Source organism: Elgaria multicarinata, chromosome 1 (assembly GCF_023053635.1).
Source record: "Elgaria multicarinata webbii isolate HBS135686 ecotype San Diego chromosome 1, rElgMul1.1.pri, whole genome shotgun sequence".
NCBI lineage: Eukaryota > Metazoa > Chordata > Lepidosauria > Squamata > Anguidae > Elgaria > Elgaria multicarinata.
In genome coordinates, this window is record NC_086171.1 from 138,332,934 (window position 1) to 138,358,942 (window position 26,009).

Genomic DNA, 26,009 nt, shown 5'->3' on the forward strand with positions numbered 1-26,009 from the left:
AGTTTGAGTGTGGGTTCTTTTTAAACTGTGAGTTGTTCTGCTGTGTGAACCCAGCCGTACTAACAACCCATGGTTTGTTAACCACAAACAACCCATGAAGACAACCCATGATTTGTTATTGGGTTGTGAACTGTGGATTGTTTGTGGTTAACAAAACATGATTTGGTAGCCCAGCTGGGTTCATACAACACATCGTGTTTTCTCATTGGTTTCTATCTTAACACATTAGTCCACTCCAGTTATGGGTTTGGTTTGCACATAACACAAACCCCATGGTATGGGCAGTCAAATTCTGGATTGTCATGATGTGTGAACATGGCTGTGCTAACAAACCATAGTTTGTTTACCACAAACAACCCAGAACTGTCAGTTGTTCATATATATGTTGTTCCCCGCCTCGATCCAATCAGAGGTGGGTAAGAAATATATTATTATTATTATTACTACTATTATTATTATTATTATTATTATTATTATTATATTTATATATATATATGGCAGGCTACAGAAGCAGTGAACAATAGTGGTAAAAAACCAAAAATAAACAGTCATTCTACATTCCAGTACTACAATGCCATAAAGGCATTTGCCATACAGGAAGGGAGCAAGTGAAGGGGGAGGAAAACAAACAACCCAGGAATTGAGGAAAACAACAACCAGTTTGTTCGATCATCTGCCAGACAACCGAGTAAGGCAATAAACCATGGGTTAAATAAACCATGGGTTAGCGTTACATGCTTACATTGGCAAATGGTCATCAGGTAATTGCCAAAAAGGTCAGTAGTTACACCCCCATTGAATGTGACCTTTTAAAGCCTTTACACTGAACAAGAAGAGCTTGTTCCATCACAGCCAGTATAATGAAGTATGCACCCTATAATCTTTCTCCTATGCTTTTGCTTTGAGCAGTTGTGGCCAAGCATTGCAACTCCCAGGCTCTTGTACACTGAGCAGCTTTGCTAGAAGGAAGTCATTCCAGGTATGCTGAGGACACTGTTTTCTGAACATTCCTCTGTTACCTTGGTCTCTGGTGTGACTGCAGCCTCAAGTCGTTCCAGTTTGGTACAGTCAACAAAAAGAGTTTTCAGGCCCATCTCTGATGCTATCCCCCGGAAATACCTGTTTGTACCTAGGACACCAAGAAACCCATCTTTATGATCTGTTCTGTACATTAATTTTATTAGAAGGAAAAATGAATCAGAAAACTCAACGAATAAGAGAACCAATATTTTTCACCCTTTCAAAATTTGCTTAACAGCAGTTATATCCAAAATATTACTTTTTTTCTTTTAAGTGTTTTTAAAAAATATTTTATTAAATACATTGAACTCAAATATCAAGAATAAAAATAAAACATAAAACTATGCACATCAATACTTATTCTATATCCCTCCCCACACTTGGGGCCTTGCTAGACCTACCTTTAAATCCCGGCGTGTGGAGGGGCCAGCCCGCGCTAGAAGTAGCGCAGGCTGTTGCTCCTGTCTACACGTGACACGCGACGGGATAAAGGAAAGCCCCGTCGCGTCGGCCATATTTTTTTTTACATTTAAAGGGGCCATGTGTACAGGAGCGCACCAACGATAAGGTAGGCTTTTTTTAAGAAAGGGGTTCCCCACTCCCCCCTGCCCCCTATTTCCCTTCTGCAATGTCCGATGCTCCCCCGCCCGCCCGCCCTGTCCGATGCCCCCTCCACCGCGATCTCCGATACCCCCAGCCGCAATCTCCCCACCCTGGCTCCGCTCTTTCCCCCCATCTCTCCTGCCAGGTCTGCTCTTCCCCCCCGGCCCCCATCTCTCTCCCCCCACGATTTCCCCCACATGGCCCAATGGGCACAGCTTCTCCTGGCTACTCACAAGTAAGCCGCATAGCCGGGAAAAGCCGCGGAATGGGCTAGACCTTCCACAGCCCTGGGCTCAGCCCGGGGCTACGGAAATACCGGGCCACAACCGGTGCCAGTTATCCCGGGCCAAGGGAGGGTTTAGCCCAGGCTGACCCCGAGATCCTCTGTGCGTCATCTGGACGCACAGGGGTGAGCCCAGGTATCAGCCTGGGCTAAACCCTCGTCTAGCAACGGCCTTAGTCAATTACATCAAATCACAGCACAAAATATGCAAAACAGAAGTATCTCATTAATTGTGACAAGTTCAACAAAGTATTTCAAGAAGATTGTTGATTATCTGGTTTTTATGAGTCCTACAGATTTCTATAGGCTTCTGCCAAAGTTATTCTGTTTGATTCCTTTTTCACATAGTCTATATATCTTTGCCAGCCCGTCCTGAAAGTATCTCTTTTCTTTATCCCTCTATGTGTTCTTAACTTCTGTGTCAACTTTTCGTTTATTGCTATGTCCCAGGTTTTTCTTCTCCGCAGTGATACTGTCAGCATCCGAGTGGTCTTCCAATTGCCTGCTATTAATTGCCTTGCAGCTGTTAACATAAATCCAATTAATATTTTTTTCTTTTATCTCACTATTTTCTTTAACATACAGTACATATTCAATAAAGCTAGCTCTGGTGTTTTACAAATCTCTTGTTCAGTAATTTTTCTTATTTCCTGAAAAATCCTGTCCCAAAACTTCTTGACCTTCCTACATCCCCACCACATAAGAATTTGTGTCCCATTGATTTGACATCCCCTCCAGCACAAAGGTGATATATTATTATTAATTTTTGCCAATTTTACTGGTGTCAGATACCACTTCTGTACTAACTTTAGCACACCTTCTCTTATTCTTGTATATATTGTTTGAAAGGGAAATGTCAAAAAAAATTCTCCCCTTCCCCTTCCTCTATTTCCTCTTCAAGGTCTCTTTCCCATAAATGTTTAACAGTTACATTTCCCCTTATCTCCTGCTTCATTAACATTGTATAGATTTGTGTTATTGTACCCTTATCTCTTAGTTGATATTTATCTATAAATTTCCCCATTCTGTTAACTCTTGAACTTTGCCTTATTGTCTTTCTAGTCCTTATAAATTTACTGATTTGCATCTATGCTAGCCATGACGTTCCCACATTTTGTGTGCGATTATTCCATATTTCTTGTGTTACTGAGTGCTGCTGTTCATAAAAATTTCTTATTTGTATCAATCTTAATTTTTTCAAATTGTTTTTGCCTACTGCTTTCCTTTTGATATTGAAGTTTGGGTGTGCCCATATTGGTGTCAAGGGTGAGATCTCTGGCATTAATTTCTCTTTCCTAAAATACCATACTTTCAATAATCCTTTTATTGTGCTTTTTTGATTCTCATTTGTCATTTAATATATTTTTTGATACAGAACACATCCTGTATTTCTTCTTCCTTCAATTCCATCAATTCTTTTTCTTTTTCTACCCACTGTGGACTCACCCCTTTCTTTATTATTGTTAGCAAATGCCTTAATTGATAAGTATCATAATAGGTTTTTAAATGTGGTATGCCCCACCCTCCTTCTTATACCGATCTGTATCTGAAGGCCTTTGCTGTTCTTGGTCTTTTGCTGTTAAAGATATTTTTTTCTATCTCGTTTTGCCATGTTTTGAATCTTTTAAGTGGTTTTTCTTGCGGTAATACATTAAAGAGATAAGTGAATTTTGGTAACAGTATCATTTTTATAGTCATTATCTGGTCCAAGAGTGATAGGTTTATCCTTTCCCATCTGACTATATCCTTCTTTAATTCTTTCCAAAGTTTTCCATAATTTAGTTTCAGTACATTCTTCTGTCTTTTAGGGATCTGAACTCCTAAATATCTAAATGGTTTTGTTACTAGAGGAATACCCATATTTTTTGAAATTTCTATTTGTTCTGGGGGTCCTATATTCATACATACTGGTAATATGAATAAGTATCCAAAATATTACTGATAGCAAATCCTGCTGGTTTCATCTATAACTGGCTACCAAGAAAGCAGCACAGCAGATTTATAAGCCAATCCTTTTACACTCTAGGTACCATTTGCATGTTAGGCAAATCTAATAGCTACTACACCTTTTAAGACAAATGGGTACAAATATTTTAAGAAATAAACAAATAAATATTTATAAACAAATAAATATTGGCCAGCCACATCCTCCTTGCTTTTCAGGAAAACATGTTTTCCTTCTCTAGATGAAAAGCTCAGTCACATTGGGACATATGATTTGGCTATGCCTGCTTGTAGCTACTGTAAAGAGATACCTGTTTTGCTTACCCTTAAAGCCATCCTTGGCTGCTGGCCTAGAATGTCTATCCACTTAGTAGCAGAAAATATAGCAGTGCAGAGATCTCTAGTAAGAGATCTCTGCCTTCATTCAATGAAATAATCTAAAAAAGCTCTGTAACACCCATTTATTACATGTGAGGTATTTGCTTTTACAAAAGAAAAGCCATGCTGGATCAGCCCAAGAGTCCATCTAGTCCAGCACTCTGTTCACACAGTGGCCAAACGGCTGTTGACCAGGAATCCACAAGCAGGACACCTGTGCAACAGCACCCTCCTGCCCATGTTCCCCAGTAACTGGTGTATATAGGCTTTCTGCCTGTGATGCTGGAGGTAACACATAGCCATCAGGACTAGTAGCCATTGATCGCCTTCTCCTCCAGGAATTTATCCAACCCCCTTTTAAAGCGATCCAAATTGGTGGCCATCACCACATCTTGTGGTAGTGAATTTCATAGAGAAGACTTCCTTTTTTATCTGTCCTGAATCTCTCACCAATCAGCTTCATGAGATGACCCCAGGTTCTGGTATTATGGGAAAGGGAGAAAAATGTCTCCCTATCCACATTCTCCACACCATGCATAAGGAACAAATGTTAAATTAAGCTAAGTAAAACCTTATTATAACAATGCAGGTTTAACCAATGCTTTAGCTATTTTAAAGCACTATCCCCACTGACTTAAAATAAAACATGGTACTTGTTCTAATTTATTTCCAGTGGGATAAATCCATCTTAACTGCAAATAAGTAATGCAAAGAATGTTACGCATCTGCTTCAGTCCCTGGGCACACCTAGATGGGACCTAGGGTAGCAACCTCCAGGGGAAGCACAAAGTAGCATGGACTGACATGTAGCCCACTGTGGCCCAGAGCTAATGTGGCCCAAAACTCAATACAACGGACAGACAGAAAACAAGGAACCTAGGGGGAGTAATAAATTAGCAGGTGAAAGAAGGCTGGCAAATTTAGGATTATTTGGTACAATAGCATACCATCCCTACTGCACAATGTAAAAAATGCATTAAAAGGGGACACATGTATTTTTGTTTAAACTTAGGTTTAGAAAAAGCGAAACCGTTCAAAGGCTAGTTCACACGCAACACTGAGTTTGGCACTGCATGAGGAAGTAATGAGCTTAAGGATTTCCTCTTCCCATATTCAGAATCAAACTAGCTATTTCTTCTTCAATCCAAACCATAGGTTGTCTGAGAACTGGAGTTTTGCACTTGATCTCCAAACCAGAATTACAAACCAGATTCAATCTTAGTTTGAAAGGCAAGCACAAACCATAGTTTGCCTGTTCAGTTGTAATAGCAAACTATGGTTTCAATTAAAGAGGATGTATTTAATTGTCTGAGTGTGTAAGCAGAGGAGCCTGTAGCACAATCCCAACCCTCTAAAACAGTGGTTTGGAAGATTGGGATGTTAATATCTGAACCAATCACACTATTTGAAAAAACGTCAAACTAAAGAAAGTGCACAAAAATCCGTCTATTTCCAGGGCAAGGTATGTGCAGTAGAGCAAGAAAATCTGTCTGTGAATCCATTAGTGCCTGTTGCCAAAATAACTGAAGCTAGTTTTATGAGGCATATGAGCAATATAAAATGGTACAAATGAACTCAATGAGTTTGAAAGCTGATTCACAAATACATGAACACCAGTTGAAGGTTCACACCAGGATGTATCAACTGCCTCCATCTAAAAACTACTGTGCCTGAAGTGATCTGAAAAATCCACCCATGGATGCCTTCTGCATTACAATCTAAAAGATTACAGCCAAGACAGTTAAGACCTATCATACACAAGTACATCACTCACCTCCATAGACATCATCTGAACAAATAACAGTATCCCCTGCCTTCAGTAGGTGGGCAATATTCAAAGTAGCTGCTAACCCAGAAGCATATGCTAAACCTAAAAGGAGTGGGGGGGGGGAGAGAAACACAAAACAAAATTGATAAATGAACAAATTAATTCTTTAGTGTATTTGAGCTTTATAGCAAATATGAACTGTGGCGGAACTTGAGCCTTTAAGGGACAGAGTACTATGAATACTGTTCAGGAATACTATCTGGGATTAGATTAGGGCAGAGGTAGCAACATGCAGTCCTGGCCACCATCCATTTTTTAAAAAATCAAGGGCCACCTGTAGCACTACACAGCACTGAAAGGGCCAAATTTAGGTTGTTTGCAAAATGCTGACACCAAAAGTAAGTACGCTAAATTTGATCCTTTGTGCATTTCATAGCAACTATGGATGCAGTTTTTAAATTTTCAAGCAGCCCTTCAGACTGTGGCTTGTGTGTGTGTATTGGGGGCGGGGGGCAGGCCTGGACAGCAAAAAATGGCCCCTGGAACTCCCGAAGTTGCCCAACCCTAGATTAGGGGCTATGACCCTAAAGCTAGCACAATAGTTTTATCTAGAACCAAAATTATTACCTAACTTTTCCAGGTTCTAGAAAAACTATATTGTGGAGCTGCACACATTTACATAATATGCACAATTTCAAATTCTAGATACTCTACTCCTGAAAATGTGGATTAATAAATGCATTAATAATACTGGACAAAAACTCTAATCAGGTTTAACAAAACAGATCTAATAAAATTATGCAGTTCTATCATGGCATAGGAGTATGCCAAAATTAGAGTTAAGTTTAAATTGTTGTTTTAACCATAGTTCTATATGGTCTTCATTGTCTCCAACAATACATATAATAATTGTTTTTCATATTTAAAAAGTTGACATCTTACAATACTTGGCACCATCCAGCACTGCCACAGCCTTTTCCAAGCAATCGCGAGTAGGATTTCCACAACGGCTATATTCAAAGCCCTGTGAAAGACCAAAACAAAAATTGTAAATACATCTTTATCAGTAGCTGATGGAATTTTTCGGGTAAGTACAGAGACCTACGGCAATTTTACCAAATACTAAACCTATTGATCATGAAATTAGGAATCCTGAAAATCTGTTTTCATCTTTTTTAAAAAGAAAATCAAAAAGAAGAAAGTTGCTGGACCTCATGGTTGTGGAATCTTTCATTTGCCTTTGATGCCACATTACATAAGAACTAGAATCATGAAAACAGATTAAATTCTGCAAGCTAGAAGTGCTTTGTACTAACGAGGTCATTATTCTCTTGGGTTCAGGGGTTTCTGGGCGATGAGGCTTCTTTTCATCATCAGGATCAAGTCAATATTGTGCAACAAGTCAACTCTATTCAAAGGACAAGGAATATAGTAATGTCTGAGGACTACATGGCTTGGGACCACAATACCTGATGGAACGCCTCTCCCGACATGAACCTACCCGTACACTGCGCTCAACATCTAAGGTCCTCCTCCGAGTGCCTACTCCAAGGGAAGCTCGGAGGATGGCAACAAGGGAGAGGGCCTTTTTCAGTGGTGGCCCCCCGACTGTGGAATGATCTCCCCGATGAGGCTCGCCTGGCGCCAACATTGTTATCTTTTCGGTGCCAGGTCAAGACTTTTCTCTTCTCCCAGGCATTTTTAACAGCATTTTAACAGCATTTAACAATGTTAAGTTTGTTTTTAATGGACCCCACAATTGTTGTTTTTAAATGGATACTGTTGTTTTTATACTGTTTTTATGTGTGTGTGTGTTTTTAAATTGTATACTTTTAATGTTTACTATTTTTAAATGTTGTAAACCGCCCAGAGAGCTTCGGCTGTGGGGCGGTATATAAATGTAATTAAATAAATAAAATAAAATAAAATAAATAAATATATGCACCCATGCTGCCAACATGCATAATTGGTGACCACCTGAGTTTTCTCAAGAGTCCAGACAGACTATTACATTATAGTGAGAGACAGCTAAAACTAAAACAAAACATAATTAAAAAGGAAGAAGAATCATAGTTTTCTCTTTTCCCAGCCACGTGGCTCCAAGACAAGTTCTGCCCAGGCTTGCAAACAACACATGCAGGTCCAACAATGGATCTATCCAATGTTAGTTTAACTTATGTCCCATTCACTTCAATAGGTTTCAATTCATTTCAAGTAGGACTAGCATAGGATACATACAATCCAAAATACATGACATTCAGAAGATATGCATTTTTCTAGACAGAGCCATTGCAAAAGTGGGTTATGAAAAATGCACATATTGGGGATACAATTCTCACACAAGTTCAAAGCATAGAGGTAAAAATTCAGGATGCAAAAACACATCACAATCCAAAACAAGGCCCAAGTTAGTCTCCTGAATTTCATAAGGCATTTCACATGCCCCAAGAGCAACGCTAAAACTACAGCCCCAGACTTTGCCATTTAGGCTGGATCATTCAACTTGGGGCTCCTTGTTGAAAACTGGAGTTCTACGCTGCAGCATGCCTGCTACTCAGGCCATGTGGTAAAGTCAAGGTGAGGTCAAAAGAATAGGCTATGAGAACATTTCTGGAAGAATCTGGTTTGCCCAAGAAGCAAAGTTCACAATGGGGCTGGTGGGGGAAATGGGTGGGGTGCCAAAATGAGACCCAGACTGCCATTGTGGGACTACGTGTCTGGAAGGAGGCCAATCAAGATACATGGAGTTCATTCAGGGGCTAGATAGGACAAAGGGTGAGCTTTGAACCTGAAGCAGAAAGAAAATTGCTAGAGCCAATGGGAAATATTAGATAAAAACTGTGGCGACTTTAAGGGGACAGAAAGAACAAAGATTCAGAAGAGGCCAGAGCTTTAGAGAAGGCATTCAGATGAGGTTTGCGCAGCCACCCAGAATATAAAATGCACCGGTGACGGCTTCAAAAGCCTATATCTACTTAACTGAGAGTAAGCCCCATTAAATTGAATGGGACTTACTTCTGACAGGGATGTACAGGACTGCACTGGGAGCATCTACCCACCCCCATGCTGCAGTGCTGAGCAGACTTCTGGATCTACTTTTTTATTTTATTTGTTTTTTACTAGTACCCCAACAATTGATGCTGGATAAAAAGCAACATCCCAGGCAGGAGGATATATGCTAAAAATTAAGGAACAGAATGCTTCTGTGCACATGCTCAGCCCAGGAATTTATGATCAGTAAGAACCAAGCACACAAGCTCAATACTCAAAATATTACTCCTGGCTTTCCCCCTCTCCAGCATGCTGTTTCAGCAATCTTTTGGCCGGGGGAGGGGGGAGCAGATGCGGGGAGCAGGGAAAGAAAGTTATTGCCCTTGTTAGATGATTGGGAGTTAGAAACTATTGCCAAACTAATGCAAATCACCCCAGAGATCAACCAGTGGATCCCGATATACATTCAGCCCTACTGGAATGTAGAATGACCATGTTTATCTTCCAGGCTATCGTACAGGTCAAGGACATTCTCTTTAGAGTCACAGCAGAAATTTAACCAATGTAAGTACTCAAAAAAGCTCCAATGCTTTACTTCTTGTCCTCTAATTGGAGAAAAAACTTTATGAGGTTCACACTTGGTTTACTTGGCGAGGTAGCTACATGCAGGTGAGACAGAAATCACACACACACAACCTTCTTTGACAGTTTTAACCACAGCCAGGTTGCTTCTTTGGGAACAGGAATTGCTGCAGCAAACACGTGAAAGGAAACTCAGGTTACATGGCTGGTCTTCAGATATGCACCTATGTTGCTTTGTTGCATTATAGGCATATAAATTATACCAACACTCCCTTCTTGCCTTAAAATGGATTATTTGCAAATCTGAATACATCTGCTGGAAAATGACAAGTTAGGGATCAAAGCCAATTAGCCCTGAAAGGTGCGGGTGTGAGGAGAGGACTAAGGTTTCTATTGGAACAAGATATTCTGTACAGAAACGTCATGGAAATATATTTTTTCTTATTCCTTTCTTTTTAATTGCTCCTGCCTGGCTAAACTCTCAAACGTTAACTAGTGGAATATTATGTCTTATTGAACATTAACAGAAAAGTAACTGTGTTAAGTCTGTGGCAGCAAAACAACAAAACGCCTTGAGGCACTTTAAAGGCTGCCAGACCGATTATGGCTTTATCTTTTAGCTATCAGGCGCCTCAAGACTTTTTGCTGATTTTAATGCACATGACGTTTTATGGATTTTAAAACACATGCGCTCTTTGAACTCAAAATATGTAAGGAGTAATAAAATACTTTGGAAATTTGCTCACTTGCTTATGCAATTTCCACATTGTGTTGTATCATACAGTGGACATACCAGCAAGGCAAGCTTGTTGTGTCCTGCCCATTAGAATATGCTGAGTTAAAATGAGTGAGCATTTCCTTGTAACCTCAGAATTACCCAGAACTACAACGAACAACCTGAAATTCAACACTGAACGAATATGTTGAGAGTTGGATACATATATTTCATTATGGGGAGATTTTCACAAACAAAATCAAGAGTTCCCTTTTAAAATATTTACAAATAACTTGCAAATTTGCCATATCTACAAAAAAGGGAATCAAAAGAAGGAAATAAAGCCTATAATATTGCTATCCTAGAGGAGCAGAAGTGAAAACAAACACTGTACATGTCATGAGCCATTTCATGACTTTTTGAAATACTCCAGAGGTAATACATTTCCAATTTGGAGTTGCGTAGCCTTCACACATACTGTATACTAATAATCTTTGTTGTCCCTTCCTCACAAACACCCTTTAGCATTGCTTTTCCACAATCATTTGGAAGCAGAGTATTGCTCTGGTTCCCCATGGCACTTAATACAGCATTGTATTACCCATTGCAATTCCATTATGTTGGCACCCATGGCAAAGGCAATGTGTGCAAAGCATTACTATTGCAGGGGAAAAGTTGAAACATTTGCTCATTAATCCCCCCCCCCCCAGAGGGGGATTACAACTCCCAGAATGCTGGCTGAGGCATTCTGGGAGTTGTAGTCCAACACATCTGGAGCGCCCCAGGTTGAGGAAGGCTGCGTGTAGAGCATGTAGGGGCAGAGGTTCAAGCAGCCATTTCAGGTTAAAACCCAGCTGATTGGCCATCTGGGAGGAAAAAAAGGAACAGGGCTGAATCCAGACTTATATAGTCCTCTGCTCCATCCTCTGAACAGCTCAACTGTAGAATTTTAACCTTTCTGAAATAGGCGCAAGGCAGGTATGGAACAAGTAATGGTGGTGGCACAACTGCAAGATGCAGAGCAAGCATTTCAGAAAGGAGGAGTTTTGCCAACCACGTCACCTGCTACCTGCATCATGGATCACTCCTCCTGCCAAGCACATCCACCATACGTTGCCAGTCCACATGTGAAGCCTGGCAGGGCAATTACATGGAAAGCCAGGCAAACTGCTCCAAAGCAGATCTGGGGGGGAGTGGGGAATACTAAAATGCAAAGCTTTGGCAGGCACGTTGTCTGGATACTCTACAATAACAAGTGTAGATATTGAGAAAAACATGTCTAACGGGCAAGCATGATTACCTGCACTTTCCTGAAAAGTGCCATTTCCAAAATCAATTCAGTTATTGTAAAGTCCCAATACTGGAGGAAATAATAATAATAATAATAATAATAATGTTAATATATTCTAGGAACTCCTATTTCTTACCAAATAACAATTCTTTGCCCACACTGCCTTCTTGGATTCCACATTGACTCTTAAATTAAGCTTTGAAGTTTTAGGCCAAATTAAATGATACTTTAAATGCATAGTCCAACAACATCTGGAGAGCCATGCATTTCCCCCTGCTGTACACATCTCATGCACCTGCCTTTTGTTTTGTTTTTGTGTGTTTTTTTAAAAAACACCCAGCTGCAGTAGCTTCAGGGACAGAAGGGGGCAGGAGATTTTCACTGAGGATTGCAGATTGGGGGGAAAAACTCTTACACAATCTTGATTCTGATAACACACACACACACACAGCTGCTATTTGTAAAAGAGAACACAGGATTGTCTAGTTTAGCCCTTAGAATGCAGAGTGACAAGGCAAAAATGATCCAAAGTGATGATGTCACCAGTATGGACAAGAGTTTTTTTTTTTTTTTGCTGGACTTTTAATTCTATCAGGATTATCTGGATGAAATGTACAACTGAGCCATCACAGATTAACAGCAGTGATCTAGTCATCACTAAAAGAAGGCTCATTGGCCTGGCATATACTGAAAGTTATATTAAGGGGGCTTTCAGATGGAGGATTCCTAACATTACCAATCAAAAGGCATTGTGCAGCTATCTCATCTTTCCTCCTTAATGGATTTTCTGCGTAATAAAAGAGAGCGAGAGAGCGAGAGCGAGAGAGATGGAAGCAGCCAAGAGAAAACACAGGTGGGTTACAAATGGAAAACGTTGTGTGGACTTCCCGTAACATTTCAGTGCGATTACACCATAAAAGCATCCTTTAATCTTGATTGTACGATTTTCTTTTCTTTTCTTTCCCGGGAAGGTTTTGGACATTAAAATTAAAAGGGATTAAAATCGAAAGACTGCAGCTTTCCTAAGGAACCTGCGGGCGTCTGGGAGCGAAGGGATGGAGACAGAGGTTAGGGCAGCAGGTATGCAGGGCAAGAGAGGCGGAGTATGGCCGGGGTGCAATCGGAAAGAAAACCGATTCGATCAGATGTCGGTACTGGAGAAAAGGGTGCTATTTGAGGAGCAGGCTTGATTTGGGCGTAGCTAAGCAGAAAGAAGCTGAAGCTGGTGGGGAGACCATTGGGGAGACGCGTGAAGGGGTCACCCATAATAACGCCCCGCGCCCGCCCCCGCCGCCACTCACGCTGTGATGCCCCGGCGCATGCTGCTTGAAGGTGGTCGAGAGAGTAATCGGAGGCACCAGGGCTCGCGAGTTCCATTGTTCGGGCTCTTGCCCCACATGGATGGCCTGCGTGGCGAAATGCTTGAAGGGCGGCAGGAAAGCGGCGCTCTTCTCCTTCGTGTTGGCCATGTCGCTCTCGGGGACGGGGTGGCGGGATCAACGGAGCGCGTTCCGACGCGGCGGATGCGGGATCAACGGAGCGCGTTCTTCGGGAAGGAGCAGGCGAGGCAGCGGTGTTGCTGGCGCAATATCCCAACGCGTTGCCTCCTTTGCCGGCTTGCCTGTGGTTGGCGGGGACAGCTGCCTTAAGGCGGAAAAGCTCCGCCCGGCTCGGCGGGCCGGCGCGTCGCGTCGAATCCAGCGATGGGTGGAGATCTGGCAGCCCTATCCGGCCCCATGCTGGCCCCGCGGAGGCCTCCCATTGGCAGCAGGCGGAGGCGCGTCGCCCTCTGCCCAGGCTGCTCTCGGGGTCGAGGAACTGGCGAGCATGCGGGCCAGCCGTGGCCTTGGCTGGGCCGCTGCAGCGCCGCCCGTTCTTGGAAAGAGAAGGGAAGCCGGGTTGAAAGAGAACTCCCTTCACCTCCCTCAGTCTCCGGGACCTCCGTCCCTCCCTCCCTCCCTCCCATGCGGCCCCGCAGAAGTCCACCTCTCAGCCGCACTGCTGCCATTTTCTACTTTGGAGGGGCGTCGTTTTGAGACCCGAATTTGACGGTTATGGTTCCCGTAAGGAGCGTGTGGTTGGACTGCAGCTCCCATTAGCCCTACCCAGCCGAGCCAGTGGTGAGGGATGATGAGAGCAGTAGGCTAACAACTTCACCCTTGCTTTAGGGATTCTTCCCTGGCTGCTGCCAAGCACACAACTAGACTTTGGTGTTTTTTCTCTTTATCGCTGCTACTAGAGAAGTTAATGTTCTGAAAGAAGTTGTCTTTCGAAGTTGTAAGATGAATATCTCGCTTGAAGGAGCAGGAGAGGCTTCTGGAAATGAACGCATTGCATCCCAGGAATTAATTGATAAAAGCTGTGCGCAATTAGAAGAAAAGAAGAAAAGTGTAGAGATTGTAGGGCTGGCCTACTGGGGCATTTGCCAGGCCTGGCATCAACATCTGGCATACTGGGGAATTTGCCAAGGTTCTGGCATCCTAGCAGGTTTACTAGGGCTTGCCTGAACATGTATTGGGCACATGGGCTTGCCAGCAGTGGGCTGCTGCAGCTGCCAACCTCGCTCTTCCCCTTATGAAGGGCAGTTTAGCTACCACTCCATTATGGCATGCTATTGCCATTAGGTGAGCCTGCTTGCAAGCAAACAAGAGGAGAGGCTGGTGGTTGCATCAGCCAAGTGGCAGTAGCTGGTAAGGGAGGCCTGATCAATGCTAGGAGTCAGCGTAAGGGCTTACCAGGGTTAGACATATGGTGCACTCAGGAACAGAAATCTAGACCACAAGAGGGAAAATGCACAACTTAATTTTATTAATTACAAAAAGGATGCATTGGCTACCCTGCAATACAACTCAATTGCCCACAAGGCTCGCACCACAACAGGGGATATAATTACCGAACAATGATGGCTCATTGCAACCTGGCCCCTGTCTTTATGGTGGTGCTTTGGTGCCTTGCACATGCACTTGCGTTCCTTCATGGCATCTGCACAGGAAGGAAGGCAAGTGCAAATTTTCCAGCCTCTGGAAAAGTTTTTTAAAAAAAGGGGGGAGGGGAAAAGAATGGAATAAATAATAATAATTGGTTTGCCCAGTTTTCCTCCTGCTGCCTCGTCCCCCCCCTTTTTTTATATTTTATAATCTGTATCTGTGGATACAGATAAAAATAATAGAAATAAAAACGGGGGAAAGAACGAGGCAGCTAGAGGAGAACTGGGTAAACCAATTATTATTATTATTATTATTATTATATTTATATTGCACTATCAGTGTACGTGGTACACTTCTCCTTCTGGCTGCCCGATCCTCCCCCCCCCCCAGTTTTTGTTTTTATTATTTGTATCTCCTGAGCTCTGCAGATACAGATTATAAAATTTAAAAAAGGGGAGAGGAACATCCCATTCCTCCCCTCCTCATTTTAATTTTTTTTACTTCTCCAGAGGAATGGGGCCGCCCATGGTGACCAATCAGGGGGTGCCATGGGCTCTGCTGCCAAAAAAGTTGGGTTAAGTGCCTGACTTTTTTGGACCGGAGTTTCCAGGGTTTCCCCCCAGATGGCTTCGCAATGGCGGCTGCGTCATGTAGATGACATACCGCTATTGCGAAACAACCCCGGGGCAAACCCTTCATTTAGATGTGCCCCTAATGTTACACTTTCAGCAAAGGGTCTGAAATCTTTTCTTTTTCTTTCATTTTTACCATGGTACTATCTAATCTGTGTTCACATACACCAAGGATGAAAGATCTTATCCCTCAGAAAATTCCAACATCTCCCCCACCCCCACTCCCATTTTAGGGACAAAACCTATGTAACATTATTCATACAATTAGTAATTGTGTTATTTTTGTTGTTGTTAAAGTAAATAGTAGCCATACAGGCCCTGATCTAGATCCTGGTGTTGGGTAAGTGACCTTTAATCCTTTTGTAGTCACTGTGGTCCTGATCAGGATTTGGGCCTCCACTGCTGGTGTTTTAATCAGAAAGAAGTTTCCATTGATGGTAATGACTTTGAAAACCTGGAATTTACATTTCTTACATTTTTAGAACACTTAATACTTTTTCATCATCCTCCCAAAACACATGAGCAGTCCCAAACCAAACAACATTTACTTGGAAGTGTCCCACTGATTTCAGGGCAGCCTTATTACTGATTTTAATAAAACTGACAGTGAATGCAGATATGGGCTTGTCAAGAGGGTATTACATTCAACTTTTACATCCTTCCATTCATTTTAATGAATTGGTAAGCCTGTATTGTCTGGTCAAGTGATGAGATCTCCAGATCTCCCACACAGATGCTTTAATGTGACTCACATTTGGCAGGATAATAATTAACCAGTTTACCAAATAGACACATCATAGGCACACTACTGTGTTAGTTACCTATTGACAGATTGTTGTTTGTATTCATCTTTATTTTAAATGTTATATTCCAACCCTATGAATAAATGTTTGCTCAGGAATAAGACATATTTTATTCAATGGAGCTTATTCCCAACATGTGTGCATAGGACTGCGACCTTCATTGATTAGTTTTACAACTAGGTCTACCCAGAAGACATCAGGATGGGTAACAGAACCTTTTAAAACGTTTAAGTAGGTGAGGACAATGAACAAAAATGGAGAGGTACAGTAAAAGTGGTAAAAGTGGTAATTTAACCCACATGTATCACCAATTTTATACTATAATACTTGAAGATTCTGGGAAATGTAATCCATCTTCATAACTGCTTTTACTACATAAAATATAGTTGAATATAAATATTTATTACATTAATATCCTGCCTTTTTCCTACCTTAACGAACCCAAAGAAAAAACATATATTAAAACATTTTTGCGTAAGTATATTGATGAAGTAAACTCTTGCATATCCTTGGTCATTAAATGCACATGTTAATTCAAGGTCTTTTGGTTTGAATATGTGTGATATATTCCAACATGATATTCATCCATGATGTGCAGATCGTATCTTTTTAATGTGATAGGAAGGTGTTAACCTCAGTGTGAATGTCTGAGCTCCAAAGTGATCCACTCCTGGCTTTCTCTCCCTTTTTATTGATTTTATAAATGAAACTGTGTACTCCTAATTAATGACAGCGACTTCCCAATATTTGAAAAAATTCTTCCCCCCTAATTTTTCATTCCTCTCAACCTCTAAAAATAAGTTGAAACTATGCATTTTTGTTTAGGTGTGCAAGAAACATACTGAGGGAATGCTGAATCAAAATGTTTAATTTTGAAAAGACTGAAGATGGATATAACCAGTAGGGATGTGCTACGCTTCTAATCGGACCGGCGAATTAGAAGCGGAGCAGGGGGCTTCGCCTGCCCTTAAGGCGTAGACGAAGAGGATTGGGGAGCCGGCGGAGCGTGGTGAAGAGGATCGAGGTGAAGGCGGATCCTTCGCCTTGATCCGGAGCTCCGCCGGAAAGGTAAGTGAAGTTTACCAGGCCCTGTCGCTGTCGCCCATGCGGCGACAGCGGCAGGGCCCGGTAAACCCCCCCTCCACTCCCTTACCTGCTTCCGTCCGCGGTCCGTCGGCTTCTTCAATTGAGCCCGCGGTTCAACCAGGAAGTCTGGGCTGCACTTGCAGCCCAGACTTCCTGGTTGAACCGCGGGCTCAATTGAAGAAGCTGAGCGACCGCGGACGGAGGCAAGTAAGGGCCCCTCCCCCTTGGTCCCTTACCGGGCTCAAATTGAGCCTGCGGTTCAACCAGGAAGTTCCTGGTTGAACCGCGGGCTCAACTGAAGAAGCCAACGGACCGCGGACGGACACAGGTAAGGGAGAGGAGGGCGGGGGGGTACCGGGCCCTGCCGCCGTCGCCGTTGGCTTGTACCTTGGCGTGCATGTGTATCCCTGGATAAGCTATCATGGTGGCAAGTTTGAGGTTTCTAACGTGCAAATTGACGGAGCTATCGAAAGGGGTGTGAATGGGGTGCCCGATTTTCATAAATTCTCCAAAAATCAGGGGATGATGGGATTGCCTTGAGTCTTGGCGTGCGTGTGTATCCCTGGATAAGCTGTCATGGTGGCGTGTTTGAGGTTTCTAACGTGCAAATTGACGGAGCTATCGAAAGGGGTGTGAATAGGGTGTTGGATTTTCATAAATTCCCCAAAAATCAGGGGATGATGGGATTGCCTTGAGTCTTGGCGTGCGTGTGTATACCTCCATGAGGTGTCATGGTGCCAAACTTGAGGTTTCTAACTTTCACAGAAAAAAAGTTGTATACTTTTTTAGCTTAATGCAAGCCTATGGGGGGGGAACGGAGCTCCGATCCGGAGCTCCGCAGCGGAGCAGAGCGGACATAGGCGGAGCGGGGGCGGGCCGGGCCGATCCGCAAATCACGGATCTGGAAGAGAAGCGGAGCGGGGGGTCCGTGCACACCCCTAATAACCAGATGTGGCCTTACCTCTCTGGAGTGTTCCCATCTTTGATTTGCAGTTTATGTTGAAAAACAAGAGGCAATTGAGTAATGTAAACTAATCTAGTGTCACCAAATATATCAGAACTTGAACTATAGTTTGTATTTAACAAAATGGTGGCAGTGAAACAACGGCATTGATGCATTAGTGGGCTTCTAGAGACCTTTATTTCTGTGCCATGATGTGTTCAAGTTTCTCCTTCCATCCCATCCAATGTAATGAAGACCAACAGCATAATTATTTACATTTATTTATTTATTACACTTATATACCGCTCCCATAGCCAGGGCTCTCTGGGCGGTTTACAGAAATTCTAAAATTGAGATAAAAACAAGTATACAAATTATATAATATATATAAACAAGTATACAATATATATTATATAATATATATAAACAATTATATAATATATATTAAACAAGTATACAAATTATATAATTATATTTGTGAACCGCCCAGAGAGCTCCGGCTATTGGGTGGTATAAAAATGTAATTAATTAATTAATAAATAATCATACTCACCTAAATATAAGGCTCACTGTGTTCAATAGTATTTACCATCTAGTAACAAGTTTGTCAACTTGACCAGAAACCAGCCCCAGCCCTGCTCCTGTGCCTTTAGCAGCAGCTTGATTTGTGGAAATCACCGTATGAAACTTTTCACACAGCAATATCATTCACTGTTAAAGGCATATGAGCAGGGGCAGTAAGTTGGCAACCATCACTAACAAGCATGCCTAGGACTGTGATCATGCAGACCAATCAAAAGCATATTTACTCAGAAGTAACTTCCATTATGTCCCAACGTGTGTACATAGGTTTGGAGCTGTGCAACACAATTCTAAATATGTTTGTCCTTGAGTACAATGGAACCTACTCTCTATCAAGCATGGTTTGGATTGCAGTTGTTCAGCCCTATTCTGTGCGGTATTATGTGTAAATACCATTGAAGCTGATATTACTAGAGTTAAGATCAGAATGGATGTGAGTGATTTCAACCTAAAACAACAACAAACCCTTTCAGAAGTGTCAGGGTTGACCAAGGACTGGGATGTAGCTGTAAATCAGAACCACTTTTATTGACAGAACTATGCAGACACACTGGTGACTGAGAAATAAATTTCATTGCTGCCACTACTGCCACAGAGGAGTTCAAATGAGCTCTAAGCTGTGTTGCATTGGATTTGCTTTGGGCTTTCTTCCACTTGCACTCAAGTCACCATCCCTGACGTCCCATTTCCCTCAAGACATTGTGGAACTATAGTGACAACAGGGCTTTGGCAGCAGGGAGAGTGGAGCTTTTCTTAGGCTTTACAACTTAACTTAGTATATGTAAAGCGGGGGGTATTAGGGCTTGTTAGCATAGCATATGGAAAGAAGCTTTTAGGGCATAAAAGTGGTTGAAAAGGATGTACAAGTAGGGGGTAACACTATGGTTAAGGGGCAAGTAGGGGTACAGGCAAAACATTGTATTAGGGATTAGAATCTTTGGAGTATAAGTATAGATAAGGCCTGATGAAATATGATTTGCTATTGCTTAAGACATTAGTCATTAGAAGCTTGTGACTTGTTCCAGCTGTCTTGTTTCTTATAAGGGGACTAGGGGACTAATGGACAGGGGTTATAGAAAGGTAGAGTTGTGGTTTAGAAAGCCCCATGCCTAGAAGAAAAGAGAATTTGCCCAAATGCAAAGCAGAAGAGATGTCCAGTTTAGGGACAAACAATATGTCACACCAAGATGAGACATTCTGGAAAGAGGGTGGTCTAAACTGATGATATGGACAAATGGCCTTAGTCCCTTTGCAGAATCAGTATAAGTGGTTCAGAATTTGTGAGGATGCAGCTGCAAGATTTGTTTGTATGTCATTTTGCTTTGTTTGGAGTGGAAGGTTTGTGATTGTGTTAAACTTTGACTTTTCTTTAAGAAAATACATTTATTTTTAAAGTTTGATTAGATGTTTTAAGTTCTAAGTGCAATCTGGATGAATGCAAACTTTCTGTCTTGAATCCTCAAAAGCACCTGTGTCTATAACACTTGGGTTAAAACAAGGCTATTTGAGATGGGCATGCCTGAGTATCTTTTAGTTTTCTCCTTGTAAGAGGGGTTACTCTGACCACCACTCAGGCCATTCAAAGAGAACTAATCAGTAAAATCCCTGAGGGAAGTCCGAAAACCAAATAGATCTCAGATCACAGGTCAACCATCCCTGCAAAAACTACTGATATCCCAAAGACCACCTTCAACAGATGGCAATCCACTGATAACAAAGGGAAAGTCATTGGAGATAATATTGATGGAGCACCCCAACTCTGACTGGAACAAAACACACACAAAACAAATATGTGCCCAGCAATCTTTGTTGTTCCCAAAACATACTGAGAAAGGCCCATGGTTGACATTTATTGTCATAGCTGCCATTTATAAGCTTTTTCTGTTGCGGTCTTGGATGAAAAATGAAGCTTGAGGGATCTCAGCACCACATCTGGAATCATCTCAGTTTAGTCAAGAGTGGTCACCAAAGAATCCCCTCTCTATGCCACTTGCCCATGGGAATTCGCAGGATAAAAACAATACAATTCAGCAAACACATTGATCAAATCACATTAAATATAAACAACCATTTTGAATAAACCTGTTACAATAAATACAATCTGAAAATATAAAGCATTAGCAAATACCATTAAAATGTTTAGTTAAAAGCCAGGAAGAACACATACATTTTTTAAACCATCTTAAAAGCTCCTTGGCAGAATGAGCAGCTGCTCCCCACCCCAGACTCTTTCATCCATGACTCATACACATCAGGTCAGCTGCTTCAACCAAGATCAAATCACAAATGGCATAGGTCTTTTAAAGGATTTGTCATTAAAATGGAGCCAACATAGGCTAAGTTGGTAATTGACGTAGATTAGATATGCAAAGTGGACCACATGAAGGTAGAGACCTTTGACTCTTGCCTCCTTTCCTGGTATGCAGCCAGCCATGTCTCTCCAGTGCAGTAACTTCCCCTTCCCTTTACCACATGAACACACTGTCCTATTTGCAACAAACCCAGGACTAATAAACTACAGCCAACACAGGCCTTGGCAGTGGTTGACAGAACTATTGAAGTTGTCTCCTGTCCAGCCAAAAATAGCGAGAAGGGGGAGTTTGTTTGCACATGTATCTGATTTGACTGTCCATTCAGTGGCACAGAAAAATCTGAAGAGTGACAACTGATTTCACAACTTCGTTTTACCAATGTCTGCAAATATGGAAGCTTTTACAAATACCGTATTTCTTCGTTTGTAAGACGCCATCGATTGTAAGATGCACACTAATTTCAGTACCACCAACAGAAAAACAACAACCCTAAAACACACCCGCGATTCTAAGACGCACCCCATTTTTAGAGATGTTTATATGGGAAAAAAAGTGTGTCTTAGAATCGAAGAAATAGGGTAACATTCAATCTGGGTATCAAATAAGACCACAATATTCATTGAGTTAGATTAATTTAAATGCTTTTGATCGACAGATTGATAAAAATATGCCCCCAATTAATCTGGGAGCAGATTTTTGATAAAATTGTTTTTATTTTTAATATAAAAACTTAAAAATCCATGGTTGACAGAAAGGAATGCATTTTCTGGTGTTGTGTAAGACATGCGTGTATAATCTAAAATTAAAGGAAGAATCCTTCAGAACTATTTATTTATATACACTTTTATGCATTTATACAACTTATCAATTATTTAAATCATGATTGATCAACGAAGGCTTCAATGGGGCTTACTTCTGAGTTCACATGTGCATTGTAAGATTTCATTAAGCAAGAGATAGTTTCAGGCAGCAGTCCCTTGTCCAGTTTCCTGGGATTAAGTCCTACAAACATGGTGGGACTTTCTTTAACATGTATAGGAGTGCATTGTTAGCATGTAAACCAAGGAATAAAACCAATAAAATAAAATTGTCATGTAAAAAGTAGCTTGCATACAAAGGGAGGATTGACAAATCAGGATATTGGGCTCCTTTTATGGATTTTAAAACACACAAAATGAAAACATAATTAAATTGTTTTGGCTGTTACCCTAAGCAAACATTATGAAACCCTCACGTTAGGAAACTCAATTTCAAGTAAACACAGTTTAGGTTGCATAATTTCTTTCGGAATAAGTTTTCACCTTGCTTAAACCTAGGCCCTTTTTACACCTAAGGATTATCCCAGGAAAATGGAGGGATCGTCCCTGCCTGCTCCCGGGATCCCCTGTGTGTCATTTGCATGCACAGGGATGATCCCGGGTGGGGTGGGGTGGGGGGGAAGGCAGGTGTAGAAACGCCCCTAGTTATAAAAGCAGATGCAGAGTAGATCCACTGAAGTCAATGACTTAAGCTGATCAAAGAGATATAAGCCAGTCATGGACCAGCAGTTCTCCTCCCACCCCCCTCATGGACCAGCGTGGCTATCTTTTTCTTTTTAAGTTCCACTGATTTCAAGGGGTCTGCTCTAAGTATGACTAAGTTTGGCCCCACCTGAGGGTCTATTATACACTCACATAAGTATAAAACAGGAGTACATTAATCAGCATGAAACAAGTTAATTACACTGTTCTAAAACATATTTATGTCATGAGGCAAATGCAATCTGCTTGTTCCTATTTGGATATTTTATCATAAATCGGGGCACAATTAAAACCTGCAGACTGACTGTAGCTTTATTGAATAAGCAGGACAGTTTGCTGCAGAACTGTTACAAAAAGTGGCTTTTGTTCATGACAGAGCTGTTCTTTATTGCGGTATTAGCAGGTTTGGGCGCTGTCCAGCTTATTGCTTCATTTCTAAAATGGAAGTGGGTTGGAGGGAAAGGCACCACAGTATGCATGAAAGGAGGGTGAGACTGGCTCTGGTGTCGGTGGAAAGATTTTTATTATTTGTTGATCTTGTTCAACAAATAATAAAAATCTTTCCACCGGCACCAGAGCCAGTCTCACCCTCCTTTCGTTCATTTCTAAAATGAAAATCAGTTCTGCTGGAAAACTTTACCTCCTGAAAGTATCAACTGCTGACACTGACAATACACTCCTCCACATCCCTACCCAGAAGTATTTTTTTTTACACTTTTATACCACCCAATAACAGACGCTTTATGGATGATATACAGAGTTAATGGGACTTATTCCCAGGTAAGGGTTTTATCCCGTTAGTTTCATTTCAATGTGTCTACACTAAGTAGGACTAAACCTGGATATAATCCTAAATCTGTATAGCAGGGGTGGGCAACTTGTGGCCCTCCAGATGTTTTGGCCTACAACCCCACCCCCTCACCATTGACTATGTTGGCTTGGGCTGATGGAAGTGGTAGGCTAAAACATTTGGAGGGCCACACACTGTCCACCCCTGTTGTGTCAGGGCCTTTTGGTTCCTCTCTATTATGCCCTGGTTAGGCCTCATCTAGAGTATTGTGTCCAGTTCTGGGCTCCACAATTCGAGAAGGATACAGATGGGCTGGAGCGTGTTCAGAGGAGGGCAACCAGGTTGATCAGGGGTCTGGAGACAAAGCCCTATGGGGAGAGACTGAAGGAACTGGGCATGTTTAGCCTGGAGAAGAGAAGATTGAGGGGAGATATGATAGCACTCTTCAAATACTTAAAAGGTTGTCACACAGAGGAGGGCCAAGATCTCTTCTCGATCCTCCCAGAGTGCAGGACACGGAATAACGGGCTCAAGTTAAAGGAAGCCAGATTCCAGCTGGACATCAGGAAAAACTTCCTGACTGTTAGAGCAGTACGACAATGGAATCAGTTGCCTGATGAGGTTGTGGCCTCTCCCACACTAGAGGCCTTCAAGAGGCAGCTGGACAACCATCTGTCAGGGATGCTTTAGGGTGGATTCCTGCATTGAGCAGGGGGTTGGACTTGATGGCCTTGTAGGCCTCTTCCAACTCTGCTATTCTATGATACTTAGAGTTGAGAGGAAAGCATTTCAGCACATGTTCACGTGTTCTCTTTATTACTATTTCATGTACTCTAGCCTGAATTAAAGCACTAGTCCAGTTGAAAGGAAATGTTGCAACTACTAGTTCAAGATGTTTGCTGGGCTAATTCCTATTCCTGTAGCGACATGTTCCTTTATAACAGAAGTGGGCAATAACATCTGGAGGGCTACAAGCTGCCCACTTCTGCCTCATAAAATTTGCTTCTCTAGGTGCAAATATGACATCTTTGCCAACTAACCAGAAAAACAGTCTTGGCCACTCCTGCCGCTTTAAGAGCAGCTTGAGTTGCTAGAAATTAGCATGCTTTTCAAAGCTCAGAACAGAGGCAAGCAACCAAAACTGGTGCGGGGGGGGGGGGGGGGCAGAATACAGACAGAATGACAAAAGAAGGGCATGGCAATGTCCCTTGACATAATTTGTTCCCAGCACACCCATTGCTGGGAAGACACAGGGCAGGCGAAGCATTTGGTCCCTGGCAAGCACATTGCAAGGACAATCATCCTGGTGTGCCTGCTGAGAAATTTCTTCTCTGGATGTTGGTCTTCTCTGATGAGAGAAAGGAAAGCTAATTTGCCAACCCCACATCTCCTACTGGGGAGAGGATGCAGGGCAGCCAAAGCAGTATCCAGTATCCTTTGGCAGAATCCAATGCAAATTCACAGCTAGCATAAATGACCATAATGGTCACAGGTATGACAGATTTCCCCAGAAAACCTGTTGTGCCAGCAAGCACTATTGGTGTTGCAATAGAGATAATTTACATTAGCACATAGCACAATGTAATTTAAATTAGTGGTAGTGTCACATCGGATACTGCCCCTTACTTCCAACTTCAATTAGCTGGCTCAAGTCAAAATGGAGTATTTCAAAGTCATGGAAATGCTAACTGCATTAGACATGAATAAAGGCCTGATAAAGTTTTATTACATTATCACTTTCAGAACCTAGGAATAATGTATACATTTGAAATATGATTGTAACATATTGACACATATCCATAAACATACTCCATCATACGCTTAACTAGGAATAAAATCTTATGAGTCCAATGGGGTTTATGTCTGAGTAGACATGCATAGGACTATAATGTAAATTAAAGAAAAAGGATGTATGTATTGTTCATAGGATGAGCATAAGTTTTGGTCATATAGGCATGAAAAATATATCAAGAAGTTCTTAATTTGTCAGTCCATTCCTAAAAGTCCACCTTGCCCACCATTTCCCCAGTTCCTGGCCATGGCTAGACCAGGCCTATATCCTGGGATTGTCCCAGGATCATCCCTGTGCATCCAAATGACACACAGGGGATCCCGGAAGCAGGTAGGGACGACCCCTCCATTTGCCTGGGATAATCCTTCGGTCTAGCTAAGGCCCCGAGTCCTCATCATCTTGTCTTGACTATCCTTGTTGGTGAACATCGTGTGCATTCTGATGTGCAACTAATGTTTCCAGACCCCTAATGTTGAGCAAAACAACACAAAACACTAGTCACCTTTTTTTCTGAGTTTAACATTCACTTCTTGGAAACAAAAACTCTAAAGTTTGCTCATTACTTTGCACTATTTTACTTGATCCCAATAAAAATATTAACCTATTTATTTTATACTATAAATACTACCTATTTATTCACTTGTAGTTTAATTCATTTAATGTTTTGCAACAATTCTGCCATTTTCTTGATGTGACCTTGCAGTTCTGACATTGCAGAGGGTTTTGGTAGGATGTTTAAAGAGAATTTTTGTTTTGTGTTTTTTAAATGAACAATATGAAGTACAGTTTAGTACTTCACAATCATCCTTTCTTAAAATTAAATAAGGTTGCATTTCACTGCTAGGTATTCCACCACGTTTACATGAGATTGCCATTGTGCCAGCTGATAAGTACAGCAGAGTGTTTGTGAGGTTGTGGGAGGGACAGAAAGTTTTTTTGTTTTTTGTGAAAAATCAAGCAAACTAACTTTTCCATGTATTGTAGTCTGCTGTGCAGACTGACCACCTAACTTTAAATAGGATCTGACTATGTAATTTTGTTTAAAAA

General features: G+C 41.7%; 1 protein-coding gene across 1 annotated transcript in view; it reads right to left on the bottom strand.

Annotated features, from left to right (window-relative positions):
* Positions 1–13,210, bottom strand: part of CTH (cystathionine gamma-lyase) — a 28,993-nt gene extending 15,783 nt beyond the window's left edge. Inside the window, exons 1-4 of the mRNA XM_063137471.1 lie at positions 12,877–13,210; positions 6,939–7,020; positions 6,003–6,098; positions 1,020–1,129 (exon numbers count right to left, since the gene is read on the bottom strand). Of these exons, the coding sequence (XP_062993541.1) occupies positions 1,020–1,129; positions 6,003–6,098; positions 6,939–7,020; positions 12,877–13,044 (456 nt within the window). The 5' untranslated portion in view covers positions 13,045–13,210. The remainder of the gene's footprint in view (positions 1–1,019; positions 1,130–6,002; positions 6,099–6,938; positions 7,021–12,876) is intronic.
* Positions 13,211–26,009: the final 12,799 nt, after the last annotated feature.